General features: G+C 41.7%; 1 protein-coding gene across 6 annotated transcripts in view; it reads right to left on the bottom strand.

Annotated features, from left to right (window-relative positions):
- Nucleotides 1-21,385, bottom strand: part of MYO1C (myosin IC) — a 333,223-nt gene that overhangs the window by 81,242 nt on the left and 230,596 nt on the right. For all 6 annotated transcript variants that reach the window (XM_073616641.1, XM_073616644.1, XM_073616642.1 and 3 more), the window contains exons 9-11: nucleotides 16,285-16,356; nucleotides 10,419-10,538; nucleotides 9,610-9,692 (exon numbers count right to left, since the gene is read on the bottom strand). In XM_073616641.1, the coding sequence (XP_073472742.1) occupies nucleotides 9,610-9,692; nucleotides 10,419-10,538; nucleotides 16,285-16,356 (275 nt within the window). The remainder of the gene's footprint in view (nucleotides 1-9,609; nucleotides 9,693-10,418; nucleotides 10,539-16,284; nucleotides 16,357-21,385) is intronic.

Below are 21,385 nucleotides of genomic sequence, written 5' to 3'. Positions count from 1 at the left end.
CAGATCAGAGACAGACCCAAGTAGTTCAGGGACTACTTTGAAGTCGCACAGATACAGCATTTCACATAAGTTATATATTATGATGTATATCTTTTCATGTGACAACACTGAAGTGACACTTTGCTACAATGTAAAGTAGTGAGTGTAGAGCTTGTAACTCAACACAACCATTAATGTCTAAACTGCTGGCAACAAAAGTGAGTACACCCCTAAGTGAAAATGTCCAAATTGGGCCCAATTAGCCATTTTCCCTCCCCGATGTCATGTGGCTCCTTAGTGTTACAAGGTCTCAGGTGTGAATGGGGAGCAGGTATGTTAAATTTGGTGTTATCGCTCTCACTCTCTCATACTGGTCACTGGTGAATTCAACACGGCACCTCATGGCAAAGAACTCTGAGGATCTGAAAAAAAGAATTGTTGGTCTAAATAAAGATGGCCTAGGCTATAAGAATTTTGCCAAGACCCTGAAACTGAGCTGCAGCATGGTGGCCAAGACCATACAGTGGTTTAACAGGACAGGTTCCACTCAGAACAGGCCTCACCATGGTTGACCAAAGAAGTTGAGTGCAAATGCTCAGCATCATATCCAGAGGTTGTCTTTGGGAAATAGATGTAGGAGTGCCAGCATTGCTGCAGAGGTTGAAGGTGTGGGGGGGTCAGCCTGTCAGTGCTCAGACCATACGCCGCACACTGCATCAAATTGGTCTGCATGGCTGTCATTCCAGAAGTAAGTCTCTTCTAAAGATGATGCACAAGAAAGACCGCAAACAGTTTGCCGAAGGCAAGCAGACTAAGGACATGGATTACTGGAACCATGTCCTTTGGTCTGATGAGACAGAGAAACTTATTTGGTTCAGATGGTGTCAAGCGTGTTTGGTGAGGAGCACAAAGCCAAGTATGTCTTGCCCACAGTCAAGCATGGTGGTGGGAGTGTCATGGTTTGTGCTGAAGGCACTGGGGAGCTACAGTTCATTGAGGGATTCATGAATGCCAACATGTACTGTGACATACTGAAGCAGAGCATGATCCCCTCCCTTCGGAGACTGGGCCACAGGGCAGTATTCCAACATGATAATGACCCCAAACACACCCCCAAGGCGAAAGCTGCCTTGCTAAAGAAGATGAGGGTAAAGGTGATGGACTGGCCAAGGATGTCTCCAGACCTAAACCCTATTGAGCATCTGTGGGGCATCCTCAAAATGGAAGGTGAAGCAGCGCAAGGTCTCTAACATCCACCAGCTCCGTGATGTCATCATGGAGGAGTGGAAGAGGACTCCAGTGGCAACCTGTGAAGCTCTGGTGAACTCCATGCCCAAGAGGGTTAAGGCAGTGGTGGAAAAATATGGTGGCCACACAAAATATTGACACTTTGGGCCCAATTTGGACATTTTCACTTAGGGGGTGTAATCATTTTTGTTGCCAGCGGTTTAGACATTAATGGCTGTGTGTTATTTTGAGGGGACAGCAAATTTATACTGTTATACAAGCTGTACACTCACTACTTTACATTGTAGCAAGGTGTAATTTCTTCAGTGTTGTCACATTAAAAGTTATAATACAATATTTACAAAAATGTGAGGGGTGTACTCACTTGTGAGATACTCTATGAATAGTACGCATTGGAAATCACATGGTACAACTTGTCATGCGACTTTGCAGTCCCAAGTCACAGGACAAGTCGCACAAGTGTGAAAGGGGTCTTAAAAAGGAAAACTAAGGAGCGCATGTGCGCATACTCGGGATCAGACGTGCTCTGAGTAAGCTAAACACACCGCCGATAGCGCTACAAACATCGCTAAACACGGGAGAAGACACTTGGTCTTGGCTGGAACACATTCCTAGCTAGTAATGCAACGACGGGACAGCCCGAAAGAGGGCTGTATAAGCAACAGAATCAGAACGGAGCATCGGGCCCTCCCCCGGACAGAAGCCTCTGTCCAAGAGGGCGGCGGAGCGGGGAGAACCACGAGGCGACCCAAGCTCAGGCACATCCAGGTCACAGAGGAAGGCAGCCAAACGGACCTAGCCTGACCATAACAGGGACCTGTTTTCATCTCAATCCTCCGGGGACCTGGACGCAGAGCAACAGGGTGAGTCCTTATCACTGCCCCCATCACCAGACACATACAGAGACACTCATGAGCCTGTAGACTCCCCAGTGTCCTCCATGGATAGGAACATGGCAGAGATGACAGACATAATCTTCAGCCAATCCAGCCCTGATAAAGCGCTGCCTGCACCTCAACCTGCACCTTATGCTGGAGATGCTGTGCTGCTAGCACGTTTTTCTGCAATGCTGCAGCAAGAACTATCTAAAGCCTGTTCCATAATTACCACTGATCTTAAACGTGACATTCAGAGCATAGGAGAAAGGTTTGATATGATTGAATCCAAGGTGGATGGCGCAGTTACCAAGGTTAACCAGAATTCCACAATGATTATAGATCTCCAGGGCAGATTAGATGATGCCTATACTAAAATCTAGGATTTGGAAAACCAGTCTCGCAGGTATAATGTGGGCATAAGGGGACTTCCAGAAACCCACACCGATTTAGACGGAGCTGATAAAAGAATTGATTCCTGACATAAACGCGTAACAAATTGAAATTGACAGAAGCCATCGCGCCCTGACTGCCCCAAGGTCAGATGGCCTACCACGTGACATAATAGTTAAGCCGCACTATTACCGCATAAAGGAGAATTTGACCGCAATAGACTGGATTTGTCACGATTTGTAACACCTGTTCAGCTTTTCACAGATCTAGCCCCATCTACAGTGCAAAAAACGGAGAAACATCAAGCCTTTATTGCAACAGCTCATGAACCAACAGATAAAGTACAGATGGGCATTTCCATTTAAACTGCCATTCTCATACAAGGGTAGATCCCACTCCTTTTCTACATTTCAGGATGGCAAAGATTTGTTACTGGAGCTGGAGATCATCTCACGAGACTCCCAAACCTCCTCACCCTCCCACCAAGCAAATCATCCTTTTTTTGCCACTGTGGCAAGACTGAAAAACATTGTCGGCTAGAAGATCTTCCCCAATCACCAGAATCCGGATTGACTCTACTTCCTCTATACAGGGGTTGATAATGTTCTCCTAGTAGGGCTGGATAACACCTGTTGCTGACAGTGGATCCGACACTGTCGTCCCCGTTGCACATTTCCTGTTCAGTTCAAAGTTATGCTTAGATAATTATCTGATTATTCTAGTTTAAATAACTGTATTGCTGCATCGCAGTAATGTATTCTATCTCCTCTGAGGGCTATCACATAACCCCCCCCCCCAATGCCCATATTCCTAGAGCACAAATGGCTGAGATGAAGGAAACCAGCCTGCTCAGGACTTCTGGACCGTGGGAAGAGGAGATCTGTTCAGAGAATGAAAGTTCCAAAATGCTGAACTGGTTATAGTTTAGTTCCTGTTTGCTTTACTGTTTTTGATCTTTAGGTTGGGGTGTACACACATATGCCCTTCTTAATGAGACTACCTTCCTCTGAGGATGAAGGTACCCTCACGCATTGATTCCCGGACGTTACTTCTGGATGGGGTTTCAACCCAACATAACGGTATCTACTTAATGTTTATTATGCAGTATGACATGGGCCTAAGGCCATGCAGGTCGCAGGTATATCATACATATTCTCGTATAGACCACTTTTTTGTACATACTTCCTTACCTTCGTTCATAACGTCGGTGAACATTTTGTCCATCCCCTGGTCGGACCACTCCCCAATTAAACTATCACTAACTGGCCTTAGGACTAAACCACACTCCTCTCTATGGAGCTTTAATGTAGCCTTATTAAATGATCCCACATTATATGCTGAAATTTTTTCACGATATTCCACTGCCCCAGCTTACACGCACTCATGTAGAACTTATGGATAAAGAATTCACGGAATCGAAGATCAGAATGGCCATAAAAACTATACATCCCACTAAAGCTCCAGGCCCAGATGGCTTCTAGGATCATTATTGTAGGAAATATCAAGAAATCCTGATCCCCCATCTGTGCTCATACCTTTAATGACCTGAGAAAGGGTAACAACATCCCTAAGCATGAAAACGCAGCATACATGTTAAACCGAAACCGGGAAAAGATCATGGAGAGTGCTCTAATTACCGTCCCATTACTATGATAAACGTAGACTTAAAAATAATGACAAAAGTACTCGCCATTAGATTAAATTCTTTTCTTCCACAATACATTCATCTAGATCAGGCGGGCTTTGTCCCTAATCGCCAGGCATCAGATCAGACCTGCAAAATCAGATATAATCTCAGCCATTCATTCTGACTGGGACCACAAAGGACCTAGACAGGGCATGTTGCTTTCATTGGATATCCATAATGCATTTGATTATCTATCCTGGGTTTATCTATTTAATGTTTTATCCAACTTAGGTTTGACAAACGCTTTTGGGCTCTCCTTCGAACACTATATGATACGCCAACGACATCTTTGATGCTTAGGGGATACTCCTCCCGCTCCCTCGATATTCAAAGCGGAACTCAGCAGGGGTGCCCCTTTCTCCCCACTGCTATTCATTCTAGCAATGGAACCGCTTGCAATAAAGATCTGTAACTGTCCAGATGTTAAGGGTATAGAATGCGGAGACCGGGACCATAAAAGCATACTTTTTGCTGATGATATCTTGATGGTTATGTCATCACCTCCCTCCCCAACCTATATGCAATTCTGCAACCATTTTCAGGAATCTCAGGTCTTAAAATCAAGCATGATAAATCAAGGGCATTGAACATCTTTTTGCAGAGCTCCACCCAGAAAGCTCTCGAACAATCCTACCAATTTCATTGGGAGCCGGAAGCCCCACCTTACCTAGGAATACATTTGACCCCTTCCATACACACCTTATACGCGCACAATTACCCTGCTCTGTATAGACGTTTGACAGTGGACCTAGCCAGATGGCAAATCCACCCTTCATCGTGGTTCGGCAGACTACACGCAATAAAAATGAATATTCTTCCAAGAATCTTGTACTTGTTTCGCACTATACCAGTGGCGCTCATTAGATCTGACCTGATGACATTCCAAAAAAAAAAAAAAAAAAAAGCTTCTCCAGTTTACATGGAGAGACAAGAGGCCCAGGGTGAACAGGTGTACACTGTTCACACCAAAAAAAACAGAAGGGGGGTCTCGGACTTCTCGATCTGCAGAAATATTTCTATGCTGCCCAACTTACTAAATTTTACTCCCAGCAACCCCAGGCACTGTGGATTACCATGGAATCCTATTCCTGTCATGCCAAACCAATCTCTCATATTATGTGGCTTCGGATGAAAGAAAGGCCAACGATTTTATGCCCCTCCCTCTCCTTGTCACTAGAAATTTGGGACAGACTTTGGAGGACCCAGAAATTCAAATCGCCCCACAATCCACTAGCTCCCCTTTCGCAAAATGGGGATTTCACCCTAGGTCAAACCCTCCCCCCCCCCCCGCTTTTGAATGGTGGTCCAACAAGGGCTTTTTATGGATTGCAGATCTTTGTGACCAAAAAAGGTATGCTATCCAAAAGATTGCTGATAGAAAAACACCAATACCAGACTCTGAACTCTTTAGTGTACTAAAATACATCATTATCTGCCAACCCTATCACGCAACTATGTCACCTATGGAACACGTGTCGACAATATGATAAAATTCGGGGTCACATATCCGCAATATATACTATTTTAATGTATGTTTCAGTAAAACTGACCTATATGACCCAATGGTAACAAGACATCCAGGAAACCCTGGAACTTTTCGGAATGGCACTTGATAGCAATGATAACTTCTAGATCACTTATCAACTCTTCAATTGTAGAAGCAAATTACAAGGTTTTATTGAGGTGGTATTTGGTACTGGCTAGACTGGCCACTTTTACTCCCAGGGCTTCTAAGTGCTTTCGGGGCTGTGGTCAGGAAGGGATGGAATACCATATATGGTGGCAATGCCCCAAGTTACAGGCATTTTGGATCAGGGTCTATACCTTCATTTATACTCTCACCCGGATCAACCTGACCAAGTCCCCAAAGTATGCACTCCTGGGTAGCAAGGTAGAGGAAGCCTCCAAAGCTCACAGACGGCTCCTGACGTTCATATTTATATCGGCCAAAATCACAATAGCTAAGAACTGGAAGTCAGCAGCCATACCATTTGACCAACTTAAACTTTCTTAGCTCATGCTAAATGAAAGACTGACGGCAATTATGCAGGATAAAATGAAGTTTTATAAACTATAGGACCCATGGATCAGATACTTAAATGATCCCCGGGCAATCACTGACGAGGAATTTTCCTGATCGGCATAGCACAGAACGTGGAGCCCTCCCTCCACCCACCCTCTCCTTTCCTCCCCCTCCCTGCCGCTTAATTTCTTTGATCCCCTTTCCCTTCCTCAAATGTTCTATCCTTATCTCTTCCTCTGGAACCCTTGTATTGTGGAACCTGGATTGTGCCCCTCCATGGTTTGGGGGGCAGGGTATCCCCCGACTACCTGTTAGGGGGGGGCACGTGTCTGACGTGGGAGGCGTACTCTGGGGCCCATACAATGGAGTTGACATAAGGATACAGGGTATAGTGTAACGCTCAAGACGGTAAGTCCACTGAATAGCTTGCTATACGGATCAACAACCAAGATTGTAGATAAGACAATGTTAACACTAGAGACTTTGATATCTTGCATCTAAAGTGTAAGAGGTGGATTGTCCTTGCCTAAACTGTATTTTTAGAAGAAAGAAAATGATCCCGGATGGCCGCACTCCGCTGAAGACATCTTTATTGAAAAAAGTTTAAAATCCAACACGGTCACTTCATGTACAGAGAAAAAGGGGAAACCCAGCTAACATGTTTCACACCATGGGTTGGTGCTTAGTCATAGCTAAATGATTAAAGTCTCACTGTGTGTATATATAGAGGTGAAATAAATGAACGACCAATCAGAGGTCGATTTATCCTAAAAGCAAGCCTCCCACACAATTAGACCTTAATTGATGCCTAAACTGAAAAGCAACTGAAAAGTTTGGGGAGAGGAAACAAAAAGGCACATCAAAATGAGTTCTATAAACCAAAAAAATAAAAAAAAAGGCAGAATGCTTGCTGGATAAAGACACACATAAGTGTATATATATATATATATATATATATATATATATATATATATATATATATATATATTGGTTCCAATAAATAACTCCCACGGAATGCAGTCACAGACATAATAGGCATCAAATCGGAAATAAATTATATGAAAAAAAATGTGATTTAACATATGACGGGATAGGAAAACCCAATGCAAACATAAAAGATAGGATGTAATTATAAAGAAACATAAATGAAAATATATATATTAAAAGGAATCGTTTAGGATTAAACATTTTTATAGATATATCTATCTATCGGAAAAAGAAAAAAATAATATTATTCCAATAATTCTTTTAAGAACACGAAATGCAAAGAAAATAAAAGACAAAAACCTCCAAAATATAATTATCTATAAACACTTAAATATCAATGTATATGAACACGAAATTGTAATTTAAGACTTATGGAGGCAGTCATTCAAAACTAACAGCATATAGTATCATGAAAGTAAAAGTAGAGGAATGTTCAGTCAGACCCAGGCTACATACAAAGAGAAATGTAGAGACGGAAGAGTGGTTCATTTTAGACATAGAATGATATGCAACAAAAAGCCACAGTCTCACTCCGGACGCTGCAGAGTGGGACAGCGGGTTCACAGAACAACTCCCGAGCATAATGCAAGCGGGGATACATTTTAAGCGGGGGTCCACCTATCTATCGTTTTTTTTTTTTTGAGTTCATTCACAAACTTTTCTTCTCAGCATTACATACTCACATAGTGTGTAATATGTCCGCCTGTGTCAGATTTCGTCGGAAAGAATAACATATTATTCACTGCAGGCGGTTTCCATCTTCATTGTGGGCATTTGAAGCCCACAAGCATTTATTTCCTGGATGTCGTGAATGCTGTGCTCCCAGCATTCACCGCTTGTTCCCGCACATGCTCAGTGGCATCCTGGGAAGCCTGAGACTAGCTCCCAGGAGTCTGGGAGAGGCTAGAAACACGCCTACTCCCACGGGAGGAGAACCAGGAAGTGCAAAGAAGAATAGAAAAATAAAAGGTAATTGCGGCGATTTAAATTTTTTTAAACGGCATGTCAGCATCTAGGCAAGGAAGAGAATACATACAGATATTGTTCAAAATTTGGGTGGAACCCCGCTTTAAGCATAGAATGGTGTGCAAAAAAAACAAAAATATGTAAACTGTATGTTTCACAGACTACAGAAACTGTACACTGTTAAAAATCAATGCCAAGGTCTTTACTCTCTGTTGTGAAAACTTGAACACTATTGAAAATAAAAGGAAAACTGTACAAACTGTACAGAGAGATGTATGTCATCATTCACTGCATGACTGAAAACACTGAACATGTTCATCATTTCCTACCAAGCTTGGTCAGCTGGGGATATTTGTTAGTCCAATAGTACCCCAAAACACAGATCATTGCCACAGATGGAAAAAAAAAAAAAAATCACATCATGGCTACTGGTACCTTTGGTCATAGCCTGAAACACTATGAACCAAGGTATGTTAAACGGCAGCAAACACCACACACAATGATAAACCCTACAGGGTAAAAGGTAGGAAAACGGGATGACAATTTTAAGTCCTAAAAAATAGAATCCATATCAGTGGATCTACAATAATCACAGATTAGAGATATGTTTCTCAGTGCTAAATAGTGTCAGTCTTACCATGAAAGCCATCCATTAACACAAAAAGTTTAGAGTTTAAGTCATATTTTTTTTTTAAAAGGCCAACTTAAATTTTTAAAGATGCACGCATTTGGGAACTTCCTCATGTTCTTTCCAGAGGCATTTTCCAATTTTGAATATGGCTCTGAAACCTACATATATATATATATATATACACGGTTATAAAATGGGTCAATAATAATAAAAAAAAAAAAATAGCTTAATTTTTTTTCTAATGCACTAATAATGGCTACTGTAATGGATGTCTAATGACTGGTAAGCTTTCCATACATAGAATCACAAATGGAATATAAACACATTCTCCCCCCCCCCCCCCAAAAAAAAGCTGCACTGAAAATAGTCTTCTAGTAGACAACTCATGCCCCCTACCTGCATTTTATGAGTCACCAGCGAGAGAACAGACAACATGGTGGTTTGCTACAAGAACAAGGTCTGCTGTGCAAGCAGCAAGGACAAACTATACACACTCTTCTTGATTAAAATTGTGCTACCCTATACTGGGGACAGTTATGGGATAAGAGATTAAAATGTTATTTTGACATATTTTCCTTCAGCTTGCACTGACAGCCTGGGAGCAGAGGGGATATAACAGATGGGACATGTAGCTCATGTAGCTGTCAAAACACACAACTATTTTATAGATCTCATGCAATCTGCAGTATCTCCCGTTTGCTCCTCATCTTAAAACAAAGCATTCAATATACATATACAGCAGTTCTGTGTGCATTTTTAAACAAAGCTGGAGGTTCACCTCAAACAAAGAAATTACTGGAAGAAGGGAGAAAAGTATCACCTGTTATGTTGAAAAACTTCAAAACCATATATGTCCAAAAGTCCTATGACAGATGCGCTCCCAAGCTTGTGCATATCTGTACCCTGTAAAAGGCCCATAGTAAGATAACTGAAATTTAGCAGAGTAATCCTCCTTATCCTGTTTATATACTTCATTAGTGATCTCATGCTTCTACAGAGGTCATCTATTAAATTAACTGAACACAAAAGACAAGCAACATCTACAAATTTAGTACAACCAGACATGCAAAACAAATAACTAAACTATTAACATTTAATAAATGCAGCCACTGCAAAACAACCCTTTAGAAGCCATTAAAGTATAACTAAAAGGCAACATTTTTCTTTAGTTTTGGATAGAAGGGAGATGGATTAGAACACGTGTCAGTTTTAATTGCAGTGTCCCAGTTAGGGAGATTCACGTTCTCTATTTTTCCCTGTTTACCATTTTCTATTGAAGGTGAAAGTAAAAGGAAATCCCAAATTTTGGGTTGTCCCCAGAAAAGTAATAAGGAAATCTTCTAACTGGGACACTAGTTCTGGTGACCTGGGAGTCCCCAAAGAATTCCCCTAATTTGCAGGGAGTTTCTTTTACTTCCCGTTTGGCTATAGGACAGAAAATGAAGGGAAATCTCTGTAACAGTACACAAACGGAGAAAAATTAGTTAATAAAAATCTCACAGGGGTTGTATCCCTCCCTTGCTCTATCCAAAATGGAGAGAAAAAAAAAAGTTTTGCCTATAGTCCTACTATAAAAGAGAAAAACATTTCCTCATATGCAATTTACAAGTTTTTCTTTTTTTTTCAAACCTTGTATGCCAGAGATTTGTTAATCTTGCTAACAAGCCAGGAGAAGGTACGGCCATAGATTGCTTTGGCCAAGGCATCTCGAGCATAAGCAGCTTGCTCCAGGTTAAGTGGACTGTTCAGCTAAAGAAATAAAATCGATTTAAAGTATAAATAGAGGTTTTGACAGGCATTGATATATTATACAGTGTATTAGCTTGTTGGTGCTAGTAAAAGTAATTCAACAAAACAAGAGTGATGACATGACTCGACAGCTGCTAGAAGTCTGTTGAACTTGGTTTGGGACATGATCAAGATGTCAAGGGGTTAACTACAGACAACAAATATTGGCATATGCAAGTATTGGAATCACTTGTTATCACACAAATAACTGAACTCTGTCTCAACAGTTGGCACTGATAATTTTCTGTAATGAAGAAAAGGGAATGAACTTCTCACAACGAGCGCCCCTCAACCACAAATTCACATTTGGGAGCAACAGATGGTGAAATATCTGCCCATCCTAAGTCTCGTGTGCCTGTCTACAGAAAGTCCAAGTGAAAAGTCCTAAAGCTGAACTACAGGCAGATATAAAAACACCAATTCAGCCGAGATTCACACTGAGCTACGGGACTGAAGCCGTGCGAGTTCAGCTGAAGTCGCACGATTTTACTCCGGCATGTCAGTCTCGATTTCGGCCGCAATTTCAGAGACATCTGTGCAGGTTTCTGCATAGATGTCAATGTAAATTGCAGCCCAAAATTGTATAATAGTACAGAAACTAATTTTTGAAATCGATGCAGCACCACAACTGCAGTGTTGCACCAATTAGGACGGTGCCATTGCAGCCGATTTGACATGCGCTTTGACATGTCAAAGCGCATGTCAAATCGTACCAATGTGAACCAGGGCTAAGGCCCCTTTCACACTTGTGCAACTTGGGAATGCAAAGTCGCATGACAAGTCATACCCCATGATTTCCATTGAGTACCATTCATATTTGAAGTCGCACCGACTTCAAAGTAATCCCTGTACTACTTTGGTCCGACTTTGATGCAAGCTACACAGGCATTCCCTGAAATCAGGTCAAAATCGAGGTAAAATCACTGCGAGAGTCGTGGTAGTGTAAAAGGGGCCTAATGCAGTTATGTGAAATACATGTATTTTTAACTGTATAGGTTTTGATATAAGACTGCTGTAATCTCTTGTACTGAAAATGTTAGGGACAGCACATATTACCAATAAAGAACTACTGTAGCATGCATATGCAGACTGAACATGCTTAGCAGAAAGAGGAAAAAGTCATGACCTCAACAGGGTGCTGCTCATCTTTCATTGTCCTATCAGCAAGCTGGGAGAAGAAAGTTAACCAATGTTCCTGACCACACTGTGCTGAGTCATACGGTTTCCGGAGTTATAGAACTGGTTAAAAAAAAATGCACATTCCTTGACAAATAAAAAGCTCCTATATTTTTCAAATGTGTATTTAGCTTGCCTGGATTTCTGCTTTTAAGCGAATGTGTAAAATGCAAAGCTACACTACTGTGCAAACGTTTTAGGCAGGTGTGAAAAAATGCTATAAATGAAGAATTCTTTCAGAAATAGAAGTGTTAATAGTTTATTTTTTTTATCAATTAACAAAATGAAAAGTAAATGAACAGAAGAGAAATCCAAATAAAATCAATATCTGGAGTGACCGCCTTTATAACCGCATCAATTCTTCTAGGTACACTTGCGCACACTTTCTGAAGGAGCTCAGCAGGTAGGCACAGTTTCTGAAGGAACGCAGCAGGTAGGTTGTTCCAAACATCTTTGAGAACTAACCACAGATCTTCTGTGAATGTAGGCTGCCCCAAATTCTTCTGTCTCCTCATGTTATCCCAGTTGAGATCAGGGCTACATGGGGCCAAACCATCACTACCAAGACCCCTTGTTCTTCTTTATGCTGAAGATGGTTCTTAAAGCGGATCTTCAGTCATTGTTCAATTTTCCATCTATTAAATCTTCTGCCCCCATTTTAATTTTGGATAGAAAAGCGTTTTTTTTATAGTAGCAGTAGTAGTATATGTAGTAAATAGCTTATACAGCCCACTTCCTGTTTGTCTGATCATTAGCCTAGGCTTATGACATCATGCACAGCTCTCTCTCACTCTTGTGAGAGTTGGGGGGGGGGGTGAGTCAAAAGATGGCCAATAAAAGCCGCAGGGCTGCAGAGGTGGAGGCATGCCTTTGTGTGTCTGCGTAAATCCAGGATGTGAACAGGCAGCAGCTTCAGCTGCCCACAGTTAAAATGGCTGCAGCCAGACTTGGTGGAGGGAGATTTCTGCAGCATATCTGGAAAGTACAGAATCACAGTATATATAAAATAATATGCAAAGTGGTTGGAGGGAAGCTTCAGAATGGCAAATATGTTTTTATTACAAATTATGTGTGCAGACTGCAGTTCCTCTTTAATGACATAGGGGTTTAAAGGCAAATCCACTTGGGAGTGCAGTCGCTGTTAATATGAGGGGGCACAAGCAAGGAAAATTAAACTCCATTTTTGCTTGCACGACTAGATAGAAATCAGCAGAGCTTCCCCTCATTTCAGATCTTCCCCTCAGATGTACAATGACTGCACTTCCAAGTGTACTTGCAGTGCACAGTGGATTTGCCTTAGTAAATCAACCCCATTGGCTGTATGTTTGGGGTTGTTGTCCTGCTGCAGAATAAATTTGGGGCCAATCACACGACCCCCTGATGGTATGGCATGATGGATAATTTATCTGCCTGTATTTCTCATCATTGAGAGCCCTTGATCCTGATCAAACCTCTGACTCCATTTGCAGAAATGCAGCCCCAAACTTGAAAGGAACCTCCACCACTTCATTGTGGTCTTCAGACACTCATTATTGTAAAGCTCTCCAAGCCTTCAGCGAATAAACTGCCTCCTGCTACAGTCAAATTTTGAGTCATCAGTCCAGAGCACCTGCTGCCATTTTCTTGCATAGTTGGGTCGCTTAGCATTGTTTTCACGTCAGAGGTATGGCATTTTGGCCTCAGTTCTTCCATGAAGATCACTTCTGGCCAGAATTCTCAGAACAGTAGATGGTTCTACCCGAATCCCACAGGTTTTTACCAGTTCTCTGCTGATGGCACTGCAGGACATCTTCTGATGTGGAACAGAAGGAAGCATGATGTGTCTTATCTGCTACATTAAGCTTCCTTAGCCAACCACTGTGTCTACGGTCCTTAACCACGTCCCGCCCACCATAGAGCAATATGAAATGTGCAAAGTGGTTTCATTATCCTGATTGGACATCATAACGTCCGGCAGGATAAGGCGTGAATGCGCGCCTGCACCCCAACGATCGTTGGTGTGGTGTGTCAGTTTGACACACCGCATCACCGATTTCGGTAAAGAGCCTCTGACGTAGGCTCTTTACCATGTGATCAGCTGAGTCCAATCACAGCTGATCACAGTGTAAACTGGAAGAGCCGTAAATATTGGCTGACAGGCGTGAGTAGAGGAGAGCCGATCAGCTGCTCTCCTGACGGGGGGGGTTCTGTGCTGATAATCAGTGCATTGATTATCAATGCAGACCCATCAAGGATGCCCACCCAGGACCACCAGGGATGATCGTCAGTGTTGCCCGCCAGTGCCCAGTATTGAAGTGGTTAATGTTGCCTTTTTTGTGCGGCTTCAAAATAGCTTGAACATCTTAAAACCTCAGTCTGCTTGGAAATCTTTGCCTGGGACAGACCTTGTTGATGCAGTATAACTACCTTGTATCTTGTTGCTGTGCTCAGTCTTGCCATTGTGAATGACCTGTGACATGAAAACGGTCTTCCACAATTTCACATTAGTAGCAGAGTTTGGCTGTTCCTCACCCAGTTTTATGCCTCCTACACAGCGGTTTCTGTTTCAGTTAAAGGAAAAGTTCACCTTTTAGAAAAAAATAAATGCACATTTTTTTGCAGGTAAAAAAAAAAAAAAAAAAGTGCATTATTTTATTTCTTTTGGAGCCTGTAAAGATATGTCAGTATCTGTGTATGCGTACATCCCGTATGGGCAGGAAAATACACTGACAGGAAGAAATCAATGAACTATCATGGTGCTCCACAGCACCGTGGCAGATCACTGAGAACTACAAGCCGCAAAGGATGTTGGGGCTTGTAGTTCATTCACACACACAGGGCTGTGTGAATAAATGACACTGCCGAACTTCTTCCTATACTGCAGAAGGAGGGGGGGCAGCGGCTGAGGCATTGGGAACATGTTACATTTTCCACCTGTTTTTAACATGTTCCCAAAGGTGAACTCATCCTTTAATGACTTTGTTTCAACCTACATATGAAATTGATCATTAGCAACTGCTTGGCATAATTGGTTAATCATACACCTGTCTAACCCTACAAAGTCCCTGACTTTGTGCAAGGGTACCTAGAAGAACTGATGCTAGTTCAAAGCCAAAAGGTTAGTCACACCAAATATTGATTTGATTTAGCGTTTTCTTCTGTTTATCAATTTACAAAATGTAAAATGAGCAAATTAAAATATATATTTCTTGAAAGCATTTTTGCTGCACAGCATTTCTTCACACCTGCCTAAAACATTTACACAGTACCGTAGATGTTAAACATTTTTAGATGATGTAACACAATGAAAACTTTGATTTCTAACGTTCACACCAATGTGGTCATATAATTGAAAATGTGTTTTTTTTAGGCATTTTCATTTTGCATTTTTTCCACCACAGGGTGAAGCTATATGGTGTCAAAAGTGCTCAGTCTATACAAGAGAGCAGATCCTGTAGCAGACCTTCAAACACAAAAAAAAAAAAAAAATAAATAAAATTTTTTTCAGCTACTCTTCTTATTGAAGCACTGTCTTTGCGTCTACTTATCTAGTAAAGGACAGCAATGAAATGAGGTCAACCATTTGCTTCCCCCTCCAGTCAATTCGCTCCATGTGCACTGTGCAATGTAGTAAGCCCTGACTGGCTAGCCTAGCACACACGGACCGAATGTCGGGGTGGCATTGGCCAGTTCAACAGAAACTGGCTGACATTTGGCCCATGTGTACTGTGGCCGGTCCATCTGTTGAAGGGGCATGACTGAAGGTCTGCCAACCTACTCCTGGTCAGCGCTCTCAACTAATGGCTGAGAGTGCTGACTGCAGTGTTCTGGCGGGGGGGGGGGAGGGGGGGTGTTTGTCCCTGTCACAATACAATAGCACAGCAGGGGAGATTGCTGTACTAACGTTGCATAATTAGTACAGCGGCTCCTTCTGAGCTGTTAGTTTTTTTTTCTTCACATTCAGCCTTGTTGCGTTGAACAAAAAAAATTACTACTAGCGTGTACCAGGCTTTTCCCTTTCCTCTCCCAGTCTGCATCCTGCCGTGCAGGGAACTGCAAGATGCCAATATAAAAACAGAGTCACTGTAAAATGGACAGCTCCCTAGAGATAAGCCATTGCTCATAATCATAATGCTAGAGACTATACAAACTATACCTATATGAACCAAATAACAGATGTGCATGTTGGGTGAAGAGTGCATAAACCAAAATGCATAAATCCATTATCAAACGCTCAAGTCTCTGTGTCTGGATAGATAGATTTTATAAATCCGAGAGGTTAGCATGCTGATTTCTAGGCAATAGCGCTAGATCTTAGATTGACAAGGACTTTTTTCTCTTTTTTAAAACACAACTTTTTCAGGTATTAGTTATGCTTTGTCACCACTTTTGGCCATGCTATGAAACCAATACTTCACATAAGTTATAGAGGAAAGTATGTAAGCTACTGTATATCATCTGCCAACTCAGGTGTCGTCATTTGAAAAGTAAAACCTAGCTGGTATGTGACAACATGTAAACACCCTTTAAATTAATCATACAAAATATTTACCTCTTCTCCTTTAGCAATAATCTTTTTGTGAATGAGAGACTCCCGTAGTACAGTAGAGTCTACAGAGAGGAGCTGAAAAACAAGTCAGATGCTCATTAAGATTTCTACACCGACTAACAATTTAATTTTTCACCTTAACACCCACTGTACTTCATGTTCTGCAATGCAATAAACTGGCTTGTATATAAACATACATATAAAGTACATAAAAAAGGGACACAAGAAATTTAAACACATACTTTTCAAGCAAAATACAGCTACGCTATTTATTCCCATATAGCCTATTCCAATAATCGTTTTGGTTTAACTACAGCCCATTCTATGAAATAAATATGTTTTTTGCTGTTCCTACCCCTAACTATAAAAAACTATTAGTATAGGCTTGAATTTTATGATCACTCCTTCCACACCAGAATTTTGCATCTGATTGGTTTGAAAGAAAAAAAAAATCCCAAGCTCCACGATGAGCTTTCAATTTATGCTGAGATAAACATGACAATATTTAAGGGCGTCAGGTACTGGGCTGCAAATTGTTTGCCTCCCCCACTAAATGAAAGGTTATAACTGGTAGAAAGTAATTAAGGTTAGGTTAAAAATTTGTAATTGTAGTATATAGTCCTTCTTAAGAGCAGCAGTAAACAAATTTCAGATCAGTTTATGTAAGGCTCGCTAAAGACAGGGCAATTTTTCACAATATCCAACAAAGATCTGACTATATGAACATAAGGTTGATGATCGTAAAAATCTGCACAGCTTTCAAAAAGCTCAAGCAATTTTGATTTAAAAATAATTTGTTGTGCCAATCATATCTGCCATGTGATATAGCAGATTTTACAGCAACTCTAGAAAACTAAAATACTGTCTGACCTACTGCACTATCCATTAAAACTGAAGACAACCTTTAATAACTGATGCTAGCACCAATCATGTGTATACGGAAAAAAAAAAAAATATTTTTTTTAAACTCTTCTCTAGTCCTAGATATTCACATTGAAAACCTCTATCGTTACTGATGGTCTGGATAAAGAGGAATGCTGACCTACCTGTAAATTCCATCCATACCTTGGAGTACAGCACAGGACACAGGCAATGAGTTCATACACAATGGTTTAATAGGTGTGTACCTTCAGGCGATTAGCCACTGGCTAAGATTTAAAGGGCACTCCTCCTAAGCACCTCCCCAATAACTCTACCCCTACTTTAAGTCCTCAGTTCTGTAAAAAGCAATGCAGAGTAAACCAAGGAATGGAAGGGATGGTGCCCTGTGTCCTGTACTTCAAAATTCTTTATCTTAATCATACTGTAAAACCTTTAAAAAGTCTGAACGGAAAAATAGGTGGCTGCTTTACACAACTGGGCTACAGGGAATTGGTGCCAAAATGCCCAGGAAATCTATCCATCCATATATCTCTCTATCTATATAGACACTGGTGGGCAACCTCTGAATTAATTAATCCCCCAAGAGAACTGAGGTATGATGCCACAGCATGAACCATAAAGGAGGAAGAAAGGAACTCCATACAGTGTAAAGTGTAAAAGGAAACCAGCATCAAAAGAATAACAAAAAAATCTGAGTCGCTACCTCCTTCATCACAGAGGACATCGTTAAGGGTCAGAACACTTTGAAAGAACATTATAGGCCAAAGGCCAGTGCGGCAAAGGGGAGTGGCTGCCACTGCGAAGCAAAGAAAGCGTTCATGGGGTGGCTAAATGGGAACATGCATGCAGATAGGCATCTTGGATGCTATGTATTCCACTTGTTTCAGAGGAGGAAATTAATGGCCTTGCAAATTACATGTGAAATTTCGGCATATGAAGGAATCCGTTAAAAGATGTTGAGCCCAGAATAGTACGAATACCCCTGTTGGGCTTTGGTACTGTAGACAGATTTGAGTAAAATCCTTTGAACCTTTCTGGCACAACAACTGGCACAATGAATCTCTGGGACAAGAGATGGTTCAGGACATTCTGCTAATCCAACTGTTTTTGATTGATTGGAAGAAAGAAAGGAGGTGAAGGGGTAGCGTTTTGGACTATTTTGTGCCCTTTTAAAACAGATTGAACCCCCAGATCAGAAAGAAGCAAACAGATATCACCCCACTCATAGGTGTAAGGGTGACCCTTCATTGTGAAATGGGCTTTGGGGAAGGCTTGGTGGCCTTAGTGGGCCATGCCTTGTGCCAAAAAAATGGCTGACTTTACGGTATGTTTTGAAGTTAAAACGTGGTTAAAAGATAGGTTCTCTGCGTTTTGAATAGATCAGGTCTCCTTAGGAGGTTTTTAGGACCATCTGTTGTGGAAGCAAAAACAATCCCTCCTGTGACCTCTTTGTTGAATTAAGATTCTCACCAAACCGACATCTTCTTTGGAAAGGCATACATGTGAGGCCCTTTTGCAGACAGCCTCAGCTCTCCAAATTTTCAGCCATGAAATTCTGTGCATATGAATGGAGATTAGAGCCATTCTGAAAACTTGTCCCATGGCATGTTCTAGGGAATTCATGAAAAAAAAAAAAAACCACAGAACAGAAGGCTGTTGCTGTACCCTGACATATGGGGTCATGTTGGTTTTCATTGCCCTAGTCCAGTTAGCTGCAGTTAGAAATGGCAGTGAGAGCTGTTTGCAATGCCAGGCCTTCAAGAGAAAAGAGAACCTTTAGGAGCATCTTAAATTTAAAGTTGTATTACCTCTAAAATTAACTCTAAAGTAAACATATTGCAGCCTACTAATTCTTAGAGAATACAGCTGCCTTGGTTTTCTTTTTTAGGCTCTCTTATTTTCATTTGGTAATCCAGCATGTAAGTCTACTGTTTTTCAACAGAACACGCTCTCCTGCAAATGTATCAATTAATCAAAAATCATTTACCACAGACAGGGGTGCTTACATTGATCAGCTTTTATGTAAAACCTTTATCCCAAAAGGGAAAAAAACGGTTGCAGTAACCGCAGTGTAAACTGGAGTTTGGCAGTACATCTGATACTTCCCTTCAACCAGAGTGGGGGGGGGGGGGGGGGGGGCGACTAATACAGGGAGGTGTGTTACTGGCCAGATCATCAGGTGAAAACCAGTGGGGGAAAAAAAAGGATTTTTAAAACAGCTTACCTGTAAAATCCTTTTCTTGGAGTACATCATAGGACACAGAGCCTTAAATATTTACTTAGTGGGTTATAGCTACCTTCAGGTGTTGACACTGGCACACCCAATACAGGAAGTTGACTCCCCTATATAACCCCTCATCCTTCCAGGAGTACCTCAGTTTTTGTAGCCAAGCAATATAAGCAATATACTTACACCCCATTAAAAAAAAGGGGCGTGTCCTATGATGTACTCCAAGAAAAGGATTTTACAGGTAAGCGGTTTTAAAAATCCTATTTTCTTTATCGTCTATCATAGGACACAGAGCCTTAAGTATTTACTTAGTGGGACGTCCCATAGCAATGCTACTTGAGGGGAGGGAGACACAACCCGTAGGGCACCCCCAGACCTTGAGGACTTATACTGCTGCCTGCAGCACTCTGCGCCCAAAGGCGATATCCTCATTCCTTTTTCATCCACTTGGTAAAATTTTGTAAATAAATGGACCGAAGACCAAGTTGCAGCCTTGCAGATCTGAGCAAAGGAGGCCTGGTGACGCACTGCCCAAGAAGCACTAACCACTCTGGTAGAGTGCGCCTTAACTTGAATAGGGGAAATCCTACCCCTTAAATCATAAGTTTTAATTTTAACTTGCAGAATCCACTTAGCAACAGTGGATTTCAACGCTTCCTGTCCTTTTTTAGGACCCTCTGGCAGAATAAATAAGACATCAGTCTTACGAATCTGAGCAGTTTTCTTTAAATAGATTTTCACTGCTCTCACTACATCAAGACAATGTAGTGACTTTTCTTACCTGGAACATGGTTTTGGGAAAAACGATGGCAGGACAATATCTTCATTCAGATGAAAGCCTGAAACCACTTTTGGCAAAAAGCCTGGAGGAGGGCATAACACCACTCTGTCCTCACGAATAATAAAATATGGCTCTTTACAAGAAAGAGCAGCCAATTCTGAAACCCTTCTTGCTGAGGATATAGCAACCAGAAATATCAGCTTCCTAGTCAGAAGTACTAAGGGAATGTGCAGTAATGGTTCAAATTGTGTTTTTTTTAACACTGACAAAACTAAACTCAAGTCCCAAGGGGTTAAAGGTGATTTAACTGGCGGATTAATCCGCATCACCCCTTGCATAAAACCCCGGACTAAAGAATGCGTAGCAAGCGGTCTATGAAAATAAAACCATAAGGCTGAGACTTGGCCCTTAATGGTACTTAGGGCCAACTTCATCTCTATGCCCTATTGTAGAAAGGCAAGAATTCTGCTTATATCTCCGAGGGTGCCAACCCTTGGATTCACACCAGGAAACGTAAGCTTTCCAAACTCTAATATACAGCTCTGGAAACTGGTTTCCTTGCATTGATTAAAGTTGAGATAACTGACCTGGAAAGCCCACGCTTCTTCAGAATGTGGGTTTCAATAGCCAAGCCTTTAAATTTAGCGTTCGTAAAGTAGCATGGAATATCGGCCCCTGCGATAGCAGATCTGGCCTTAGTGGGAGAGGCCAAGGACCCTCCACTGCCATCTTTACGATCTCTGCGTACCATGACTTTCTGGGCCATGCTGATGCTACCAGAATTACCGGCTTTCTTTCCAGCTTGATCCTGCAAAGTCGTCGAGGCAGCAACTGAATCGAGAGAAAAGCGTAGATCAGTGAAAACTGATCCTACGGAGTTACCAGCGCATCTGTTCCGTATACTAGTGGATCGCTTGTTCTGGACACAAAGATGACTAACTTCATGTTGAATCTGGACGCTAGAAGATCTGTGTCCAGAGTCCCCCATCTTTGGCAAACAGCCAGAAACACTTCAGGGTGAAGAGACCATTCCCCTGGGAATAACTGCTGGTGACTTAGATAGTCCGCCTGCCAATTATCTACTCCTGGAATGAAAACTGCCGATAGGGATGGGACATTCCTTCCTGCCCAAGTTAGGATATGGTTCCCCTCTCTGAGCTGAGAGACTCTTGGTGCCCCCTTGGTGATTGATACAGGCCACAGCCGTGGCA

The sequence above is a fragment of the Aquarana catesbeiana genome, linkage group LG02, assembly GCF_042186555.1.
Source record: "Aquarana catesbeiana isolate 2022-GZ linkage group LG02, ASM4218655v1, whole genome shotgun sequence".
NCBI lineage: Eukaryota > Metazoa > Chordata > Amphibia > Anura > Ranidae > Aquarana > Aquarana catesbeiana.
This window is presented reverse-complemented; position numbering and strand designations above follow the sequence as displayed.